Source organism: Pagrus pagrus (assembly GCF_965226575.1).
Source record: "Pagrus pagrus genome assembly, chromosome: 6".
Taxonomy (NCBI): Eukaryota; Metazoa; Chordata; class Actinopteri; order Spariformes; family Sparidae; genus Pagrus; species Pagrus pagrus.
The window spans coordinates 25,486,663-25,506,866 of record NC_140190.1 but is presented as its reverse complement, the minus strand read 5'-3'; the positions used below and the strand labels follow the sequence as shown (position 1 = coordinate 25,506,866).

The following is a 20,204-nucleotide window of genomic DNA, read 5'->3' as shown; positions in this document are numbered from 1 at the left end:
AGCACACTGGGCTGCTACAGACACGTGCATACACATGCACACACACACACGCTTTCACAAGACAGCAGATAGATGTATACTAACAGACCACACCCGAGCACACAGACAAACATAGAGGGTTGTTATAGTACTTAAAAATCACTCCAGTCTGACAGAATCAGTCTGAAAGTGAATAACCAGACGTATTGCAGCACAACCTGCTGTTATAATGTACAGACTATTGCACATATTTTATATTAATACAGGTCATTGCTGTGGCTGTTTATGTATTGCATGACGGGCTAGGTTTTGATGTGAATATCATATGACAACAAGGTTAAAAACAAAATGCAAATGAGCCTCTTAGTCATAATATTTAGGCAGGAATCGTACATTCAGCACTATGTGGTCATTCAATCTTTATTCCCTCTAGGCTTCATCTTTTATTGATGTATAAAAGCTAAATGTTTTCCAGAACTATATAACTCATGCCATTCTTAGTCTTCCAGTTTTGTTGTACTACCTTAACATTAGCTCAAATAAGTAATAGTTAGATAGTGGGCTATCCTGCTCATTAGCTCTATATTCATACTTTGTGTTAGATATGTGAGATTGGTAGATGAAAATTAAGTGGTTTAAGTGGTTACATTGTTGTTTTAGGTATATTAAACTCATCAGGAGGCCTCACTCCCACCCAGGTCTATGATTAAGGCTTCTATTTGGGAATAATGACATAAATAAAATATACACTGCATGTCTCCATAAACAAAAACAAACCCAGTAGCATAATTTAACATGGATGACTTCTGACAGAGTGACAGCAAGTGAAGCGGTCTGTCTGGACTACCTGTGCCAGTGGAATCATCCGTCTCAATATCCGTGTTTGCTCTTTCAGATATGATGAGACAGGAGCTGTGTGTAGAATATGTGTTTCATCGGGTCTGTGTGCATGCTCATCACATTGTATATAGAAGGGGGCGGTTGGAGGTTTGTGTTAAACAAGATGTAATAGTTTTAGATGTCTGTGTAATGTAAATGAGCTGGCAGAGCTCAGCTGAGGGAGGTGCAACATTTCAATGTAAATTGGAAATGTGAGAATCATTGCGTATCTCCAGTTTGTTCTCTCCTCCCCCTCCTGTTCCTGCCGACCCATCCCCTGGTTATTATCTGCCATCTTATTTGAAACATCTGTCTCAATAATCTTGCGTTATTTCACAGACATACCGAGACAAGCGGCTGTGAGAAGGGTGACAGGAGGTTAATGTAAATGAGGAATGGTCAAATTGTATCTGTAGTCGGCTCTCTCCTTTCTCACCTGCCAACTTTTCTGCAGATGGCAATCCGTTATTATTCCTATCCGTCCTGGGGATTTATCATAATTAGCTGAGCTCGGATACCAATCATTTGGCTGAAAGAATCAGCACATTTTGTGATGGCACAGGATTATGTCTTCCACACGTTGCTGATTTTAGCATTAATATGAGTTTATCTTTATTTTTAGTTTGCGCTTTAGAAGGCTTGAGTCAGCTTCCCCGTGTGGTCATGAAAACGTGCACCGCCCTGCTGCATATATGCATTTGATGTGTCTGTACTGTATGAGTCTCCTCACTCGCGGGAAATTTGTGGATTTGTGTTCACTTGGTGTGAAACAGTGTGCGATGGTTTTGTTTCATATTTCCCAATACCCTGATTGTTTGCCGCACATTTTTGTAGCCTCCACAGCCATTGATCATGTCTGCCTCCATTCCCATGGCAGAGCCAGTCCAAAACACAACACATGAATAATTAAACAGCCAGTTAAAAAGACGAATGAGTTAAATAAACCTGCCCTCTGCTGTTTGAGCGAGCGCAAACGAATGCTCGTACGCACTTGCACATACACACATACTCAATAGGTCACAAGATGTGGGATTTCCTCAGACAGTGAATGAATACCCGCCTGGTTTTCATTTCCACTGGGGCTTTTTCTGTGCAGGTAAGAGTTGTGTATGACTGATTACTGTTGGATTGGAATGCACTCCAAGTTGGCCTGATGAAAGAAGCAAAACACAAACCGAACACACACATACACATCATGATAAATACACTTGAGGCTTAGAAATGATGGGCTAAATGTTGTGAAGGCCTATACGTGTTTGTGTGTGTGGGTGTGTGGTGTCTTCACCTTTGTAGAGGGCTTAATGTGTTTTCTTCTCCATCAGTGAATTTGTGTATTTTTGGAAATGTTTTGTAGTGAATTATGAGACACTGGCTTTTTATCATGAGACTAATCGATTATATTTTTACTGTAATAATAATGTCACAGGTCTGATCAGGCTAATGTACAATATGTCTTTGGTTTGTGTCCCCCAGCATTGCTCACATGCCGACCTGATGAGTTCCAGTGTGGTGATGGATCCTGCATCCACGGCACCAAACAGTGTAATAAAGTTCATGACTGTCCAGACTACAGCGATGAAGCGGGCTGTGTCAACGGTAAGTGTCAGATGACGTGCAAACAACTTCCTCCACACCAGTATCATATCCATTTTCCTTTACATAATGCAAGAACTCAAATGTGGGTTTTTAATAATATTTCATCCTCTACTGGCAGTGCTATTCATCAGCTTCATGCATTTGATTCACCCTAAAAAATCTATCCAATTACAACGTTACTAGCGAGGTTCACAGGGGATGTACTACAAAGGAGCGCAGATGGCTGCAGTTGGCTGCACCAGTTGAATCAGCACCATGGAAGTTAATTTTGTACCAAAAAGCACCAAAGACAAAGAGGAATGGGGGGGTAAGAGGCCACAATGTCAAATTATTTAAAGAGTCTCAGTACGTGTCTGGACACTAAGGGCTTCACAGTGAAATGTGATTGTGGACAGCACTTGCAAACAAGTTAAAGTGATGTCACTAAACCACCAGTTTACATAGTGTGGCACTGAGAAAATCTCAAGGTCATCCTCAGACACTGCCTGGCAGCGAATTTTATCCTGAAGTCAGTGTTTTGAAGTGCAGCTGTGAACCTGAATTGATTTTTTACTCTTCACAGTTCCCACAAAAGGCACAGTGCACGACGTGTGTGCATGAACATCTTAAGGCATTTTTTTGTGAGAAGGTGTCATACTGTATAGCTGTTTCTGTGCAAACAGTGGCTGATATGATACATTCTGCACATACCAATGACACTTAGTAAATGTTCTCAATTATCTGGTTATGACTCCATTGAAAATTGCGAGGGTTGCAATCATGAAAACAGCCATTTTGTCCATTATTTGTAAGAGCTTGTAATTGTTTTAAATTATTCTCAAGAAATACTTGCAAATCTTACATATCAGCATCGCATTATTTGTAAATCGATCCTGTGCTGAATCACTGTTTTAAATCCAACCTTAAGGAAAAGCCAAATCTTGCCCTCAATAATCATCTTTGAAAAATGCTTGATGTAATTTCTCACCTGTGGGCGTATCTGTGTATTATCCTCAATTAGCTTCACCAATTAAAATCTCAACCAAGCATCTCTAACCTTACACCTAACCTCATATGGATTTGTCTCCAGTTCTTTGCTATGACTAATTCATGTATTTGTTAAGCAGCGCCTGAGAGCTCTTACTGAGAGCCAAAACAGTCAACTCACTGACTGACTATCTGCAGAAACTACAACTAAATTTTACAATATTGCTTGTAAAGGCACACGACAACCTCAATCGCGAGTATACATTTTGGTAATGTACAGTACAGTACGTTTCTGCAAACCACTGATATGTTGAAATGTTTCATGTCTTTAGGCTCAGTTTTCTATTTTATGGTGTGTTCATGGTGTGTCAACGCTGTGCCTATGGTCTGGTCAGGTTTAGGCAGAAAAAACACTTGGTTAGGGTAAGGAAAAGATCAGGTTAACGTTAACTGCCAGCATTTTATCACACACACACACACACACACACACACACACACACACACACACACACACACACATTCACTGTATCTACCAAAATCTATGCAACTGCTCTACTCCCTGTAAACTGAAAAACCCATCCGTAACATCGTAATGTGTTGTGTCTTCACCACAGTTACAAAGTGCGATGGGCCAAGAAAGTTCCGCTGTAAGAACGGGGAGTGCATTGACAGCAGCAAGGTGTGTGACAATGTCAAAGACTGCAAGGACTGGTCTGATGAACCCGTGAAGGAGTGCGGTAAGATTATTTCTCACTGTCTCTCTTCACGCTCATTAGTTCTCTCACCACCTCAGGCGTACATGGTTATGCATACATGCTAGTGGTGTAACATCACTGATGCACTCACACTTACCCATCATCAACTGCCTCTAATGTGGGTGGTCACTCCTCTCAGTGAAGGGAGCTTTATTTGATCAAGGCAGGGTAAATCAGGACATCTCTCAACTGTCTTGTTATGATCAAAGACCCAAGCTACTCTGCCCTCCAGTGCGATCTTAGGCAGAAAAACGTGACCTGACTACATTACCCATAAGGAATCACGCATATTATCCTCCCACCATAGATAATTACCACTTAGCGAGCTTCAGTCACGGATCTCACATCACAAGCAATCCAGCTACAGTCGAGGCAATTGAGCAAAACATACTTTTAATAAAATCTATCAAGCACATGTAACTCATTTGATTGCATTTGAAGTACTGTAACTTGTGTTGTGTAAGTGAAATGTTACTCAAGTACATGTACAAGCAGAACTCTTTGAGATTACTCAAGGAAAGTGCACTCTCAAGCCAGTCACATGGGCATAAAATGATATGTGAGTGTTCTGCCCTTTCAGGGAGCTCTGATCTTGAGGCAGATGGATACGCACTGTAATGAGATTGCCCTGTAACCATATCATTAATGTTAAACATGATGTTCAGTGTGTCTCAAGGCAAAAGCTGTACCTGACAACTGCCATTATTTTCAACATTTAGAATGTAAAAGTTCCTGAACCAAGATCACGCCAAAGTCATGTAAAATGGTAAAATATTTATTTACAATCAGTTTGACTCACTTAAACACATAGTGTGTGCATCCTTGAGTTAGCTCGCCTGTACTGGCTAGCTTGACTTTTAACTCACCCTTCTTCTGAAAGTGCTTTTCCAAGTGTGTAGTCACAGTTGCTCTTGATGGTATGAAAATATTCTTGGCTGTTAACCACTGATATCTCTAATCACTACATTTCTTGGCACATTATCACTGCCAACTGTCAATCAGTGAATCTGAAGGCAGGATGGGAAACCCGTGTGTATGCGCGATATGAAAAAAAATGATGCCCTGCTCATATAAAAAACCACTGCTCCATAACTGTTTTAGTGGTCAAAAGCTCCTCAGGGTTATACTGTACTGTATTCTCAATAGGTGGACAGATTAGATCCATAATGTAACTAAAGGTAAGGCAGGTGATCTCTAAAAAACTTTTCTTTATGTTCCTTGCTTTGTGCACTTTGAGAAGGAAATTAACTCTCCAAAACTGTTGCCCCAAAATTTCAGTCATGCTGTATCACTAAGATATTCCTTTTTGAAAAGCTGGAGACAAAGTTTGAAGGACATAAATGTGTAACAGACAAATCATGTTGAGGTATAGGATCCAGCGTTTTTATAACATTATACATCGGCTTCATCCATTTTGAGCATTCTTTAAGAGTTAAACAAAAGCATTCAAATGTCAACAGGAGTGTCCACATACTTTTGGCCTTTAGTGTATTCTGTAGCTGTTCTGGTAGATAAAAATGATTCAGCTCAAAGGTTTTTTCACTCTCTTTGACTTTAATATGTTTATACTGAGCTGATTTGTCACTATCTGATCTGTCTTCTGTAAATTACAACCTTCATTTGGCGAAATATCTCATTAATCTTTCAAAGTCTCTACTTCATTTTTTCGCTGTCAGTCTCTTTCAATTTCTGTTCTCAGTGTTTCTCTCTCACATTCTCACTGTCTCGCAGCAGAACCTGTAGCCTTGAAGCTTAAATCTTTAATGTAAACCGGTAATGAAGTACCAGCTTTAGCTTTATGCGGCAAAACCTCTCTACTCCCAGGAGAGTAGTTGAAAGACAAAGGAATAAATGGAGGTGCGGAAATAGATACAAAAAGGCAGGGACATAGAGGAAGCATGACTGAGACGGAGTCCAATCTGTTCTGCTAAAAACAAAAAAGGAGAAAATGGAGAGTGAGATGAGAGGATGAAGGACAGCTTGTGTAACAATGGGCATCATAGTGGAGTGGCACCTGGTACACGTGGCTGAGCTCCCTGTTGGGGAATGGATTGTTTCCAGGTACATTTGGCTCAGACTGTGCCTGTAGGCCATGAACACACAGACAGGTCCATGAATATACTGTACACACACATATATCCGTCTCTCTTAACACACTGCTTTCAAGCTTAGTGTTTCTTGCCTTTGAATGGATATTTGATGTGTGCACAGACACGCTTGACAGGACGAAATTATCTTAACTGGCAGGATGAATAAAACTGCACACACACAAACTTTGGATGCTTTGTCTTCCTGTCCAACTCCGAACTGAAGTGTTTTGTCCAAAAGCCTTCTGAAGTTTTTTTTTTTTTGTGCTTGTCCCGTTCTGTCCTTCCTCCCTGCTGCCCCTCTCTTTCTCTGCAGGCCTGAATGAGTGTGCAGACAACAATGGCGGCTGCTCCCACATCTGCAGGGACCAGAGAATTGGCTATGAGTGTGACTGTCCCTCTGGGTACAAACTCCTGGACAAAAAGACTTGTGGAGGTAAAGAAAAAGGAGTTAAACTCCTCTTTAATACAGAACGCCATGGCTATTGTTCAGTCACACCCTGTCTTCCGCGGTCTGCTCTAGAAAACAGACAAAATGTTTCTAAAATGTTAGAAAATGGTGGATTTCGAGAGCAGTTGTAAGTTGGAAAGCTTGACAAACAAACACTAGGTTTAGTTTAGTTTGGCTGCCAGATCTTTGTATGAAAGATGAAACCTTTTATTTAGCTTTCTGTGGTGTGTTTTTTTAGAACACATCATCCATGACGACAGTGTTATGGTTTTATTTGTCTTAAAGTCCACCTTTCTTTATTTCTTTATTAAGTTTTCTTTAGTTTGATTACATATATATATATATATATATATATATATATATATATTTCCGACACTCACTAAGCATTCACCTACTGCCGGAGATGTTGAGTTTCTTGTGATACAGACTAGTCAAGTCCAACATGTTGGATCCCTTAAAATAAACAAACTGGAATTCCACAAGAGTTCATAAATAGTAGGCTTGTATGGCTGCAGTAGCGTCCTGTAACATGTCGCAAAACTGGCGTCTCCACATGGTGACTCAGCTTCTCTCTCACAGCTACTGTTTTTTTTTTTCACACCTGAGCCTCATCGAGCTCCAGAAACTGCTGCACACACACCTCAAAGATGGTGCGTTTGTGGCAGTGGTACATCACAGTGATTTCCTATCAATGAATACAGTTTACGCACCCCATCATTGTTTCCTTAATGAAAACCAGTCTAAAACCAAAACCAAGTGTGAGGAAGGGAAAGGAATGAAATAAGAGGAATTAAATCCAATAACTCAAAACAATGTCTGTGAAATTACAAGGCCAGATTTTTGCCTTTCTTCTCCAAAACAAGTAAAATTAAAAAGATACAAAGCAAAAGTAAAACAGCTTTAAAGTTGCTTGAAAAATGATTTGTTTTACTTTGGGCAGAGCCAGGGAAGCCATTTCCTGTGCTTCACGACTTGGTGCTAAGCTAGACTAAACACATCTCAAATCTTGATCTCAGTGAGATCAGTGCCATTGATCTTTTCATGAGGTGGTGGGTAGCTGACAAACAAGCAGTTCCCAAAATCTTTGAACGTGTTCTTTATGGTTTTATTTGGTTTAATCTGCTTTCATGTACCGACTGAGCCTCTCTGGACAGTTTGAAATATTCTGTGGACAGTTAAAGAAAAGTCGAGTCCAGTGAAGCACATGACTTGACTGTATCTGTTAAAGAAATGTCTTAAAAGCAACAACGTTCTCAGTACTGATCTCATAATAACTTAACAAGTGTTAGCATTCACATTTCTCAAACCAAGATCTAACCCTGTCTGTCGAAGCTCTTTGCCAGAAAAAAATCAACTTGATGAATCAATGTCATGCTAGATAGTGAACATGTGCTTTTCCCACAGTATTTCTTGCTCTTCTTGCAAAAATAATTTTGTGTTTTGATCCTTATGTTTTTGCTGTATGTTTTCCTTCACAGACATAGATGAATGTGAAAACCCAGATGCCTGCAGTCAGATCTGCATCAACTACAAAGGAGATTATAAGTGTGAATGCTACGAAGGCTATGAGATGGACCCTGCCTCTAAGACCTGCAAAGCCGTGGGTGAGTCATTTATCTCACACACTCCCACGCTCACGCCCATTTGTGCAGGTAAAGACACACACTGTCATAGATGGATGGTCTCCCCAAAATACACTCATGAGCACACATGTGCTTAAAAGGAAACACACATAGAGACCAACTCTTATATACACACCAATTAGCTTCCCATTCTAACACCCCTAGCTACCGAGTCACATCCCACACTATTCTCACACTGTGGGACTCTGTGAAATGGGAGACTTGCTTTGTATGCAGGCCCTGCACATCAATCTGTGCAAAGATAAATATTTGCCACATTTTTCTGCAGTCCTCACTAATGAAAAGTTTGCAGCCAGCTGCCTCTGCTCTCCCTGGAGTGTCAAGGGAAGGATGCTGTGTGGGGAGGGGGGCTGCCAGCTCAATATAGCACACAGGCAGGGTCTGTACCCCTCGTTGGCCTGGATAAACACTCCAAGCAGTGGTGTGAATGAAAATAAAATGGTGTCCTCGAAGATGTGCCGTGTAAGGTTGGTATTGAAAAAATGATCAACGTGAATCCTGAAGTGAAGATTAGGCTGTAGCTTGTTAGCTGCACCCAAGACTGCATTTTGAAAAGCTCCCCGTGAATTCTGGGTGTTTTTAATCAGCCCCCACATTCTCAGTCTGTTACCGCTGGCTTCGCTGATAACAACGCTGTCTGTCAACAACCATTTAAACACCTGCAGATAACGTTTCCTGCTGACAAATTAGAGCTTCTGATGTGGAGTGATGTCCTGATAAAAGTTTATATATACTGTATTTGACATCTAACAGTGCTGAAAACAGAATTTTCAGCACTGTTGGTAATGCTTAACAGGAGTGTTTAAAAGAATAGAAAGATACCTGGAGACCTGGAGAGGATTATAAACTCTAATCAAAGCATTATCAGAGCTTATAAAGCTCTATAGGAGTCAGCCTCTTGCTCCGGCAATATCAGTGCCTTATAATTACCCCTTTACTTCAATTGGGATTGGAACCTTTATTTGATTGAGTTACACAGCAAATTGGCTTTTCTTTGTGAGAAAAGGGAGAGAAAGGAGCGTTATTAGTGATTAACGCCATCGGTCTTAGGTTGAGTCATTATAGGGTGAACTGGTCTGGTAATGAGAGAGCTTAAAGCAGAAAACAGGCCCTCACTCTCAAGCTAAGTGGCATAAAAACCACCACTGATTGCTTCATGTCTTTCTGTGTGAATCTTTATTACCGTTCGGCAGAGCAAACAGTCTCTGTCAGGCCAAGGCATTTATTAGAAAGGGGGACAGGCAAGCAGAGGGAAAAATGACATGGAAAAAATATGGGTGCATTGTATGAATATCTCTCTGCTCAGTGAAGTAATGCAGAGATGCATCCGCACTGTTGACAGCGGCACATGTTATAGCGTGCCAAGAGAATGAGACAGAAAATGTGACAGGATTATTGTTTATGTTGCGCTTTATTTATTCAGAGGCACAAATAGGAATGGGACCACGAATGCAGAGATGTCTGTTTAGCGAAGCTAACATAATGTGGACTTAATGAAGCTGCGTTTGCCGATGAACTCATCCTACACACACATAATGTATATGTTCACCGGATCATACACATGTGTGGCTACGGACATCAGCACACATGCACGCTTTCGATTCTGGTCACATAAATGCACGGGTTGTCATTTCGTGGAGTCACGTCAAAGTTCGTACACAAACGACAATTTGCACATATTGAAGTTCAGACTGCGGAATTCCAGGCTGTTGTTTGTGCTTCTATCACGGAGGCACACAGCAAAACACAATGTCATCCCAAAGTTACACGCAATGCCATATAAAGCTTTTTTCCCTACATTTTAGTGGTTGTTGTAGTTGGTGCAAGTTGAGTCTATGCAGATAACTGTAAGAGGAGTTAAGCACAGCTTAGCAATAAACTCTACTATTTATGCTCTACAATGTACAAAGAGTCAACCCATCATAATCCTAACACGTGGTTTCAGGCTCTGCAGATTAATTTCACAGTAATATGCAACTATTACACTAGCTATGCTAATTAAAAGTAAAGTCCCAGGTTGGAGTCATAATGCGTTCACTCTTCTAAGCTGGCATTTGTGTGTGTGTATGTGTGTGCTTGTTTGTATAAGTACATGGCAGCGTCCATTAAGTCCCCAGAAGAAAGCCTTGCTCTACACTAATTGCATTCATTGTTTTTGTGTTTACACCTTTATGGGTGTGATGCCACTCACTGAGTCGTCAACTCGAGTCATTATTATTGTGTGTAAGAGAGAGAGCAAGAGAGGAGTGTGGGAGTTTATGTATGAGGTATGAGAATAACTGCCAGTCCACACAGACAGAAGTTTCTTGAAAGGAATTTCTTGAAACAGAAATTATTTCTATGGGGCCAAGACCGAGATAAAGAGAGGGATGGAAATAGGAAAATAACACCTGTCTCCCATTATTCAGTGGGTTAAGTAAAAAGGTTAAAAGGTTGTACTTTTGTTGTGTTAACCCACAGTATTATTATTCGGGGTGTTCAGATGTGATACTAGTATCAGAATGCCTCCAATACAGCCTAAAATCAGTTATCGACAAATACGTGACTCTATACAACGATCCAATTTTACATAATTTATGAGACTTGAATGGGACTCTGCTACTTCCCAGCAGTGACCCTTACACCTGAATGCAACTTACAAGATTTTTTACAGCACATGTAGCCAATATACATAAATGGCAAGCAACTTCTGTAAGTTCAAGCACACGTCAGCAAAGTTTTTCTTTGAACGCACTGGTATCAGACCGGTCCTCTGTATCAACTCAAGTTCAGGTATTGGAACATTTCTAATGACAATTATTTTGTCACAACTGATCAGTCGACACATAAAGAGGAAACTGCCACAGCACCATTTTATGAGAACATTTTCTGTTTTAAAATAAAAAAAAAGTCCCAAACCTTGACATCACAGCCCAGTGCAAGCAGTCATATGACACATTTGTGTGACTCTATTTTAGTCAGGGCATATGTCAGTGGACGAGATTATAACGGTTCTGATCCACACTCCAACCCATTAAGTGGCAGTAATGTGCCTAAAAGCTAAAAGTTTTCCAACCACCATTAAACAACGAAAGAAGACGAAGAAGAAGACACTGTGCTGCGCTGTACGCTATGGCTAACACAAGAGACAACAGAGCAAGAGGACCCATCCGCTGCTTTCAAATTAGCTGTGTGAGAAAGTTTCAGAGAGCGAGTGGCGGATCAGACGAGGAGCATATGTCGGTGTGGTTTGACAGTTGTATATTGAAAATAAATGAAAACAAATCTAGCCTTATGCATTTGAGATTTTTTGTTACCTTTTCCTGTTGTGCTGGACAGTGACCCCTGTACCGATGTGCGTGCCATACCGTGACTTCTGTGTATTGTTACACCCCTGTTTTTTTAGTGTTAACTGAGGTTAATCATGTAATTGATTGATTTGACCATAATCAGGGTTGCTTAACAACAACAAAGTGTCACTCAGAACATGCTTTAATACTCTATATGAAAACTATATACTGTATATAAATGGAAAAAATATCACGCAAGTCTTGCAACTAATAGCCTAGTAGTTATTTGAGGAACTGTAATTTCCTACTAATTCAGGAGCAGTGGTTATTGGGTCCAATTATGGCTGTATTGAGTATTGTATGAATACAGGAAACATTCACATATGATGGTAGACAGAAGAGCCCTTGAAGGCAGTCAAATATAGGTATGAAATTTACAGACGGAAGTAAAGATAGGGAAGAAAGTTGTGACAGCATGGAATATACAGTATAACAGGTACACACACAAACTGGTTTGATAAAAGCAGGACACACTGTCACAATGATGCAGAGGACATTTACAAACTGCCTGTGGACCAAAGTCTTGCTTTCTTTTTCTTGTTTGCTTCTCTTGTTCCTTGTTCTCTCTCACATCTACAATGTACTCGGGCTTAACAACAGTGCCAAGAGCAGTTTGTGCCACATTTGACAGTTTGAGCACACACTTTTCAAAATTGGGTTTAAAGCAGTGGTCAGATTTTCCCCATTGTCAAAAGATTTTTCCATGGGAGTGAAGATGTTGTGGAACACTGTCAAGCCTCATCGCAGAAGTCTTGCCTGCAGTTTTAGGCTTTTAATGGACAAGCAAAGAACATTGTATTCTGGCCGCCTGAACAGTAGGAATATTGGTTATACAACCTAAAGTCCCCAACAATTGGGACGCTGTGTAAAACATAAATGAAACAGAGTGTCCTTATTTGTAGCAAAAGACTGGGAGAGTTGTTGAATGCACCGAACACATTCCACGGGTAAACAGGTTTAATTGATAACAGGTGATAGTATCATGATTTGTTTTGAAAGGGGGCGTCTTCGAAAGTCATTTACAAGCAAGGATGGACGATAAAGGACTATATTATTATATTAATCATCTAGTTTCTGTCTTTAATTGTTTCTGGATCCCAACTTTAACATGAAAGTGCAAGTGATAGAGATAGACATGTTAATACTTTCATTAGAAGAAAATGTGGCAATCTGTCAGAGACACTTTGGCCTTCAATCACAGAAATAATGATGAGTTATATAACTTTGCTTTGTCATGTCGAATGCAAGCAGGATGACTTTTTGACATTTGGCAAAAGTTGTTGACAGAAGGTTCATTTCTGTTTCCTGCTGGGAAGTCTATTCATCATTATATACACTAGCACAGTCTGTGGATGTCTTAATGACCATGACCTAGACGTGTGTGTCTACTTTCAGACAAAACATCATCCTAACAACCTCATCCAGTCTGGTTCCATTCACACTGCCTGCAACTACACATCCCCATCATCCTGCAGAATTTCATACCTTATGTCTGACCTTTCCGCCTGTCTTTAAGTTGGATTTTTTTTCCTCTTGCTTTGCATATCTCGACAACCTAAACATCTGCTTTGTTGTGAATCAAACCAATGCTCCTGCAGTGCCTGATGGCATTTCCCCAGCCCGTATTTATCTTTTCACTGCATTATCTTAATTGGCTAACGGTGCAGAGCGGCCCCCGAACTGGCAGCACAGATTAAAATATATCTGGGGAACCCTCTTCTGGTTAAGAAAGCCGACTGTTGCTCTGCTGGAATGTATTGAGGAGAGATAATATTGCACTTTTTGATGACATCTGTAGTGCCGTGGCCTGAAGAGAATAGTGACTCAGCTTTTTTTGCCTTGAGGACGACATAGTGCTGTGACAACTGTGATGAGGGATAAGAGACACTGTCTTCAAAAAGTGAGTCAGGGGGATTGATGAAAGAGAAGTTAGATCTATCTCGGTCCTTATTATACATACTTCCGAAATGTTCTTACTGCCTATTTCTCATCTTGTCTTTCCCACATATTTCTCTCTCATTCACATCACCCACCTGCTGTCACTTGAGCTGTTGATGTCTCTTCCTTCTTGCTTCCTCCCCTAATTACATTCTCTTACTCTTCTTTTTTCCATGACTCTACAGTACCTGCATGTGCCAGTCTCTTTCTTACTTTGTCCCCCCCTCCCTCTCTCTCTCTCGCTCTCTCTCTCTCTCAGCAGGTGAAATTGATGGTTACAAACCTAGAAGTCAGAGGAAAATGATTGGATCCAAACAGTAGTAGAGATGTAATATTTTCTCCCTGTGCAGTAGCCCATATTAAACCAGGGCTGAGGAAACCTATTGAGGGATGGCTGGCTATGTGTGAAAGTAGGAGTTTGTGTGTGTGTGTTTGTGTGACTGTTGCACAACTTTGTCTCTGTGCGCGGCGTTTCTGCTTTACTGGACAGTGTGGAGAGGAGCATAACATGACAGATAGAAGAGAGGAGAGGTGAGGATGAAGGGAAGAAGCTAGAAAACGAGATGGGTGGGTATTTGTGCAGAAAAAAGGCAAAAGATAAAGAGAGCGAGAGAGAGAAAGGCAGATAGACAGAAACAGACAGCGCAGTGGATTCAAATAAAGCCAATAAAGGGAAATTATTGGAGTGCAGTTTAATGAGTGTACAGTTTGTGTGTGGGACGAAAATACTGTATTCAGGCATGTGCAAAAACAACATTTGTATGTCTACGTCTACTAAAGTTGACCTTGTCGACTGCTGGAGAATTATTCAAATGCCTGAGTCATGCTCACGTTCAGCCGACTGCAAAATTTGCCCCGGGTAATTGATGTGCCGGCAAAGAGCACGCACCTGAAGAAGACAACCCAAAAACACACTTCTGACATGCTGCTCCATTAAAAATAGAACAATGTGTCATGTCTAGTTTTGGGGCTCCTTTATCCACCTGCACATTGTGCTGCATTATTTCATCCAGCAGCAGGACACACACTCACATACACACATTCAAACACAATGCTCTATAAATGGATGTGTCCTTTTTAAACATTCTTTGGCCGCCTCACATAATGTATGCGTTACTTTTCTGCAGAGCATAATTGCGTGAATAATTAAGTGAGCAGCATTATGTTGTGCTGAAAAAGGACTGTGTCTGTGCAAAATATTTTCCTTTTAAATGGTTTATTTAGATCATTTATTTATGCCCACACATCAAAAATACATGCTTTGAGGTCCTAAATAGTACAAATGCAAAACAAGACCTCTTACATCACGCTCCCTCTTGAGAATAAGAATCAACAACTCAACACCACCCACAGTGTCTTTGTAGACATCAGTATGTCTAAGTTTTTAACAGTACTGCAGAAATACATGTCATGGAGAAAAGGATTGAGTTGAGATGCAGGGCTCTTTCATACACTCGGCACAAGCCGGCGCACTGTGCAGCGCAACTGTCATTGCTAGGTTCGCGTGTTGGTCTTTAAGTGAGGTGTGGTCAGGCACACTGATGGCGGATTGCTATCTTGATGCAGCAGAAAGCGACTGCGCCATAGACCATCAAAAAGCTGGTCTAAAGTCAAAGGTGCAGTCTGGTTCCTGCTATTTAAAGGACGCATTATTCAGACAGTAAAATGCGCCTACACAGGCTGGCTCCTACCCCCCATGACCCGGCAAAGGATAAGCTGTTACAGATGATGGATGGATGGATGGATGGAGTTGCCATTTTTCAAGCTCAGTGTCAACAACACTTTCTATCAGAAGGAATGGTTTGTGTTAAATGTTGCAAACTAATGCAGGATAAAACTTGTTTTAAACATCAGTGACATTGACAATTTTCATGTCTTGTTAACATGGTAACACATGACAGCGTGTAATTACATCTAACTGTTCTGCCAGTGAGCAGCACTGGCACAAAGTCAATGTGACCTTGCCTGTCTGAGGCTCGGGAACAGTGGGGACTGCACATTAACAAAGATGCAAATATACAGGATCACCTTTAACAGGTTTGGGGTGTGTGCTACAATTTATGTATCAATGTCAAGGTCAGCACACTCATGATTGACAAAATTGCAAATGAGCCATGTCTAGTAGAGAGTGGGTTGAGAATGATAAATGCACTCCTTCGGGGTTTCAATAGTAGGTTAATGGCCGTCAAGGGTCTCTACCCACCTCCTGAGCTTGGTGGCCTCTTTGTCCAATCTTGCCAATGTCAAAGAGTAAATAAACAGCTGAAAACGATCTCAAAAGAGGTGCTCGAACTTAATCGTGACACGAATGTCTTTTACCTCTCCACCAGGATTGAGTCCGTACCTGATGTTCACCAACCGTCATGAGATCCGTCGCATTGACCTGCTGAAGAGTGAATACGCACAGGTGGTTCCCACGCTGAAGAACGCAGTCGCCCTGGATGTAGACGTGTCCACCAACAAGATGTTCTGGTGTGATCTGTATCATCGCAAAATATACAGGTGCACACGCACACATACACACACAATGTACAGTACATACAGTATGATTTGTTTGATATTTACAACCCTGATTGCAAAAAAAGTTGGGATGCTGCATAAAACCTAATTAGAAAAGAATGCTTATAGAAAACAGCATTAAGACAATTTATTTAATATTTCACCTCATCATTTTCATTGATATTTTCTTCATCGATTCATTTCGAACACACTGAGACGGGGCAACAAAAGACTGGGAAAGTTGTTGAATGCTCAAAATATGGAATTGGGGTTGTACCAGAGCATTTCAGGCGAGTTGCACATGTTTACAACATGTCAAAAGTGAAAAGAAAAGTATTTGGACTCTTGGGCAGTCTATCTAAATGAACATGAATGACTTTAGGAGTTTGGATAACACTCCCTCCTCAGTCTTGAGCCACTCTGTCACTGTTTGTCCTCTATTCATCCATCTTCTCTGTTTCAACCTGTCACACCTTCTGGTTGCGGGACAGACACACCTGGGGGCTGTGTGTGTGCGTGTGTGTAGGTGTGTGTGTGTGTCAGTCACACCTGGAGGGCTGTGTCATCTGTCTGACAGTAAAAGGTGGAGCTGTTTGCCCTTCACACACGTACAGTATGTGCACACACACCATTACACAAACTGTAGGTATATCATTACTTTGATCTTGGGTGTGTGTGTGTGTGTGTGTGTGTGTGTGTGTGTGTGTGTGTGTGTGTGTGTGTGTGTGAGTGTGTCACCCTGATGGCTGGCAGGTAGTGGGAGGGGCCTTCTATCATCTCAGCTGAGCCATATGCTCTCTCTAATTTCACTGCCTCAATAATCACCGCCATTACTCATCTGCATACACACACTCCCACAGACACATACTTCCACACAAACTCAAGGGCTTGTGACAGAGAAAGGACAAATGAACCCATTCGTCATGATGAACTCTTGTTTGGAAGCAGCAATAAACACACACTCATGCATTTTAAATGGCCTGCAACAAGTGATTTAATACTGTTAAATCGACTTGCAGTTGTTCTTGGTTGTGTTTTCCTCCCTCTCATCCTTTAAAGATGTTATATCACTATTACACCCAAAAGCATTGGAGTATACAATTGGCTTTGTGTATTTATGCTGCTGAGTTTGTGTTGTAGGATATCATTTTGAAGGACTGTTATACAATCCAAAACTCGTAGTGTGCAAGTACATTTTTAGACATCTGCTCCATTGGATTGTGTTGATTGATTATGCTTCTTCTGTTGTACTTTTGCATAGTTCATATCTCCCCAGGCCTTCTTAAAAGTCACACTGCTACTTGTCTGCTATGTCACAAGCTATAAATGTAAATCTTTTCAGCCTGTTCCTCCATTCCCCTTGCCTTGTTGCACATCTCTGAATTACTGAAAATCAGAGCCTTGTAGGTAGTATTAGGAATGATACATCATTTTCATTTTTCTTCATAGCTACCTTGCTACCAAGCTACATCCATAAATGATAGTATCAATAAAATGGTCACAAAAATGCACGGATGCCAGCTGTGCAGATTGTTGTTAGTGTTACTGTAACACTAAAATTAATTTAATCAACCAATATATTTGATCTTTGTGAAACAACATTACATTAACTGCTCTATGCAACTGCCACAACAACTTCTGTGTCAACTCTAAATGATGTTTGCAGGTGTGCACTGATTGGTTTGGGCAATCACCTTTTACCTAAGCATCTTACTTTCCAGTGGAGTTCTTTTTCTTCTGATAAGGAGCCTTTTTTCCAACTGGAAACATCTGTGTTTTTAAAAGCAATTCGTCCTCATTGTCCCTGACCGTGACAGTGTGGTTTTTCAGGCTAATTCATAGTTATTAGCAAGCTACGGGTCGAAGACTTGTTAGCTTCTCCCTGTGATGGAGATGTCTGTTGCAAACAATAATGCAGCCAATTAAAGATGCAATCTGTGCTGTGGTCTAAGACTCATCTGTCTCTGTCTTATTCCTTATTCCAGTCTGCCCTCCGGTCATCCCTCCAACCTGTTCATTGCAGTCTGTCTGAATATTTCTAAATAGAAATAAGGACGCAATGAATAATACCAATATTCTGTCAAAGTAAAGGCAAAAAGTGGAGGAATTATGGTATTTTATGCATTTTATCTACAAGAGTCTGTACTCTAGAGTGTATAAAGACATATTAAGATTGGATCATAGGCTACAAGTTGTAACACAATGGTAAAACACAAGTCACAGTGTGGTATGTTGCAGAATAATTTATATATTTTATTCCCACAGCTTTCTGTAATCTACAGTTCATAATTCGACCACTGTTGCATCGACATGAGGGATTTGCTCCAGCCCTCATTTTAATTTCTCTGCATGAGAGACAGGTGCTGGATCCATGCTATAAAACCCAGGACATGAGAGAGAAGCCTTAGTTTATCTATCACAACACAGCAGCAGGCTAACCTTCCCCCAATAGATGAATATGTCTGCAGTGACAAACAGTAACACAGCCAATTAACAACACAATCTGCTTCCAAGTCCCTGACTCATCCATCTCTTCCTCATCCCTCGCTCCATCTACCTTACCAGCCTTCTCCTTTGGTTAAGCTGCTCCTCCCATCTGCACCTCGTTCTTGTACGCTCTGCTAACACGTGACAACGGGGTGTAAATTAGGATGTTGCGCTTCCAAACCTTCTAACAAGGTTGTCCCGTATTCACTTGTTTTATAGCCCTCGTGTAGTGAAGACAATGATGCGCTACGTCTGAAGATGTTAGGTAGGAAGGGAAGAGAGAACAGTATAAATGGAGACTGAAGAATGGACAGAAGGCAAGCGGGAAACTAGGAGGAAATGAAGAGAGATTGAGGAAAAGAGACAGAGAAACAGACAAACAGACAAAAACAAAGAATGCGGCAGATTGTTCTGAAGGCTGCTGATGGATGAAGACAGTCTCTTTCTCCCTCGGAGGTGCAGTTAGGTGAGAGGCCTGGTGTCAGGTTTGGGTGACCCTGACATGGTGTTATCAAGAGAAAAGATTACCTGTTCCCCACTTTGTGCAGCTACTAAGACACATAATGCACTCAAGTATTTAACCACAAGAAAAGGAGAGCAGAATAGACAGTAACACATCCAACTTTTGTGATATTTAAGTCTTATGTCAGCTTCTTTCTGCCTAAATTAGCAGGTATGTCATAATTTCAATAACTCTGAATGACACAGATCATCTCTACTTCTCACCAGTGCTTACATCAACAAGGCCAGTGACTCATCGCAGCAGGTGACTCTCATCGACTCCCTCCACTCCCCCGAGGGTCTGGCTGTCGACTGGGTCCACAAGAACATCTACTGGACAGACTCGGGCAACAAGAGCATCTCTGTCGCCACAGGAGACGGCCGGAAGAGAAAAGTGCTGATCGCCACTGAGCTGAGCGAGCCGAGGGCCATCGCGGTGGATCCGCACCAAGGGTGAGAGGGAGAAGTTTCAGGGGAGTTTGGGAAAGAGTTTTGAACAGATGGACAAAGTACGACAACATGGCTAAGGAGTTGAGTTAAACAGTGAGGAAAGATTGAGTGGGAGCGGGAGTGTGGCCGGACAAGCCTTTGGGCATCATTGTCAATCTCTGAATAGGAGAAGAGCCAGAGCTTTTATAGGGAAATAAATTTGCTTGAAAAGTAGGCTTTAAAACATTTTTACTACACCCTACCAACACTATTTGTAGTGCTGCAAAGCTTAACAAGTATTTGGAAATACGACGGGACTCTTGTCTGCTTTATTTGCCTCTTTCTCTCGGATGTCTTTAGTTCCCCAAAGTACTCTTTCCACAACTCTACAAAGCTAAAAAGCATGAAATACATGCAAATGAAGGCCAGCTTTCATGGACACACACACTGAACAGTGGAGCACGGTTCTAGTACCTGCTGTTCTGCACAGTATCGACTTTCCTTTAGTGTCTCCAAGGCCTGTTTCAGAAGTGAAACTTTTTGATTTTGGAGGGAAAATGAGATGGAGACGGAGTCAGAAAGGGACATTGTGTGATAGTACAGGAGATTCAGTCACATATGAGTCAACATTGTATATATGAAAACCTAGTCACTGCTCTTGAAAA

General features: G+C 41.2%; 1 protein-coding gene across 3 annotated transcripts in view; it reads left to right on the top strand.

Moving 5' to 3' along the window:
- lrp8 (low density lipoprotein receptor-related protein 8, apolipoprotein e receptor) overlaps positions 1 to 20,204 on the top strand; it is a 182,391-nt gene that overhangs the window by 128,192 nt on the left and 33,995 nt on the right. For all 3 annotated transcript variants that reach the window (XM_084354996.1, XM_084354997.1, XM_084354995.1), the window contains exons 6-11: positions 2,332 to 2,454; positions 4,035 to 4,157; positions 6,579 to 6,698; positions 8,192 to 8,317; positions 15,954 to 16,125; positions 19,339 to 19,563. In XM_084354996.1, coding sequence (XP_084211122.1) covers positions 2,332 to 2,454; positions 4,035 to 4,157; positions 6,579 to 6,698; positions 8,192 to 8,317; positions 15,954 to 16,125; positions 19,339 to 19,563 — 889 coding nt within the window. The remainder of the gene's footprint in view (positions 1 to 2,331; positions 2,455 to 4,034; positions 4,158 to 6,578; positions 6,699 to 8,191; positions 8,318 to 15,953; positions 16,126 to 19,338; positions 19,564 to 20,204) is intronic.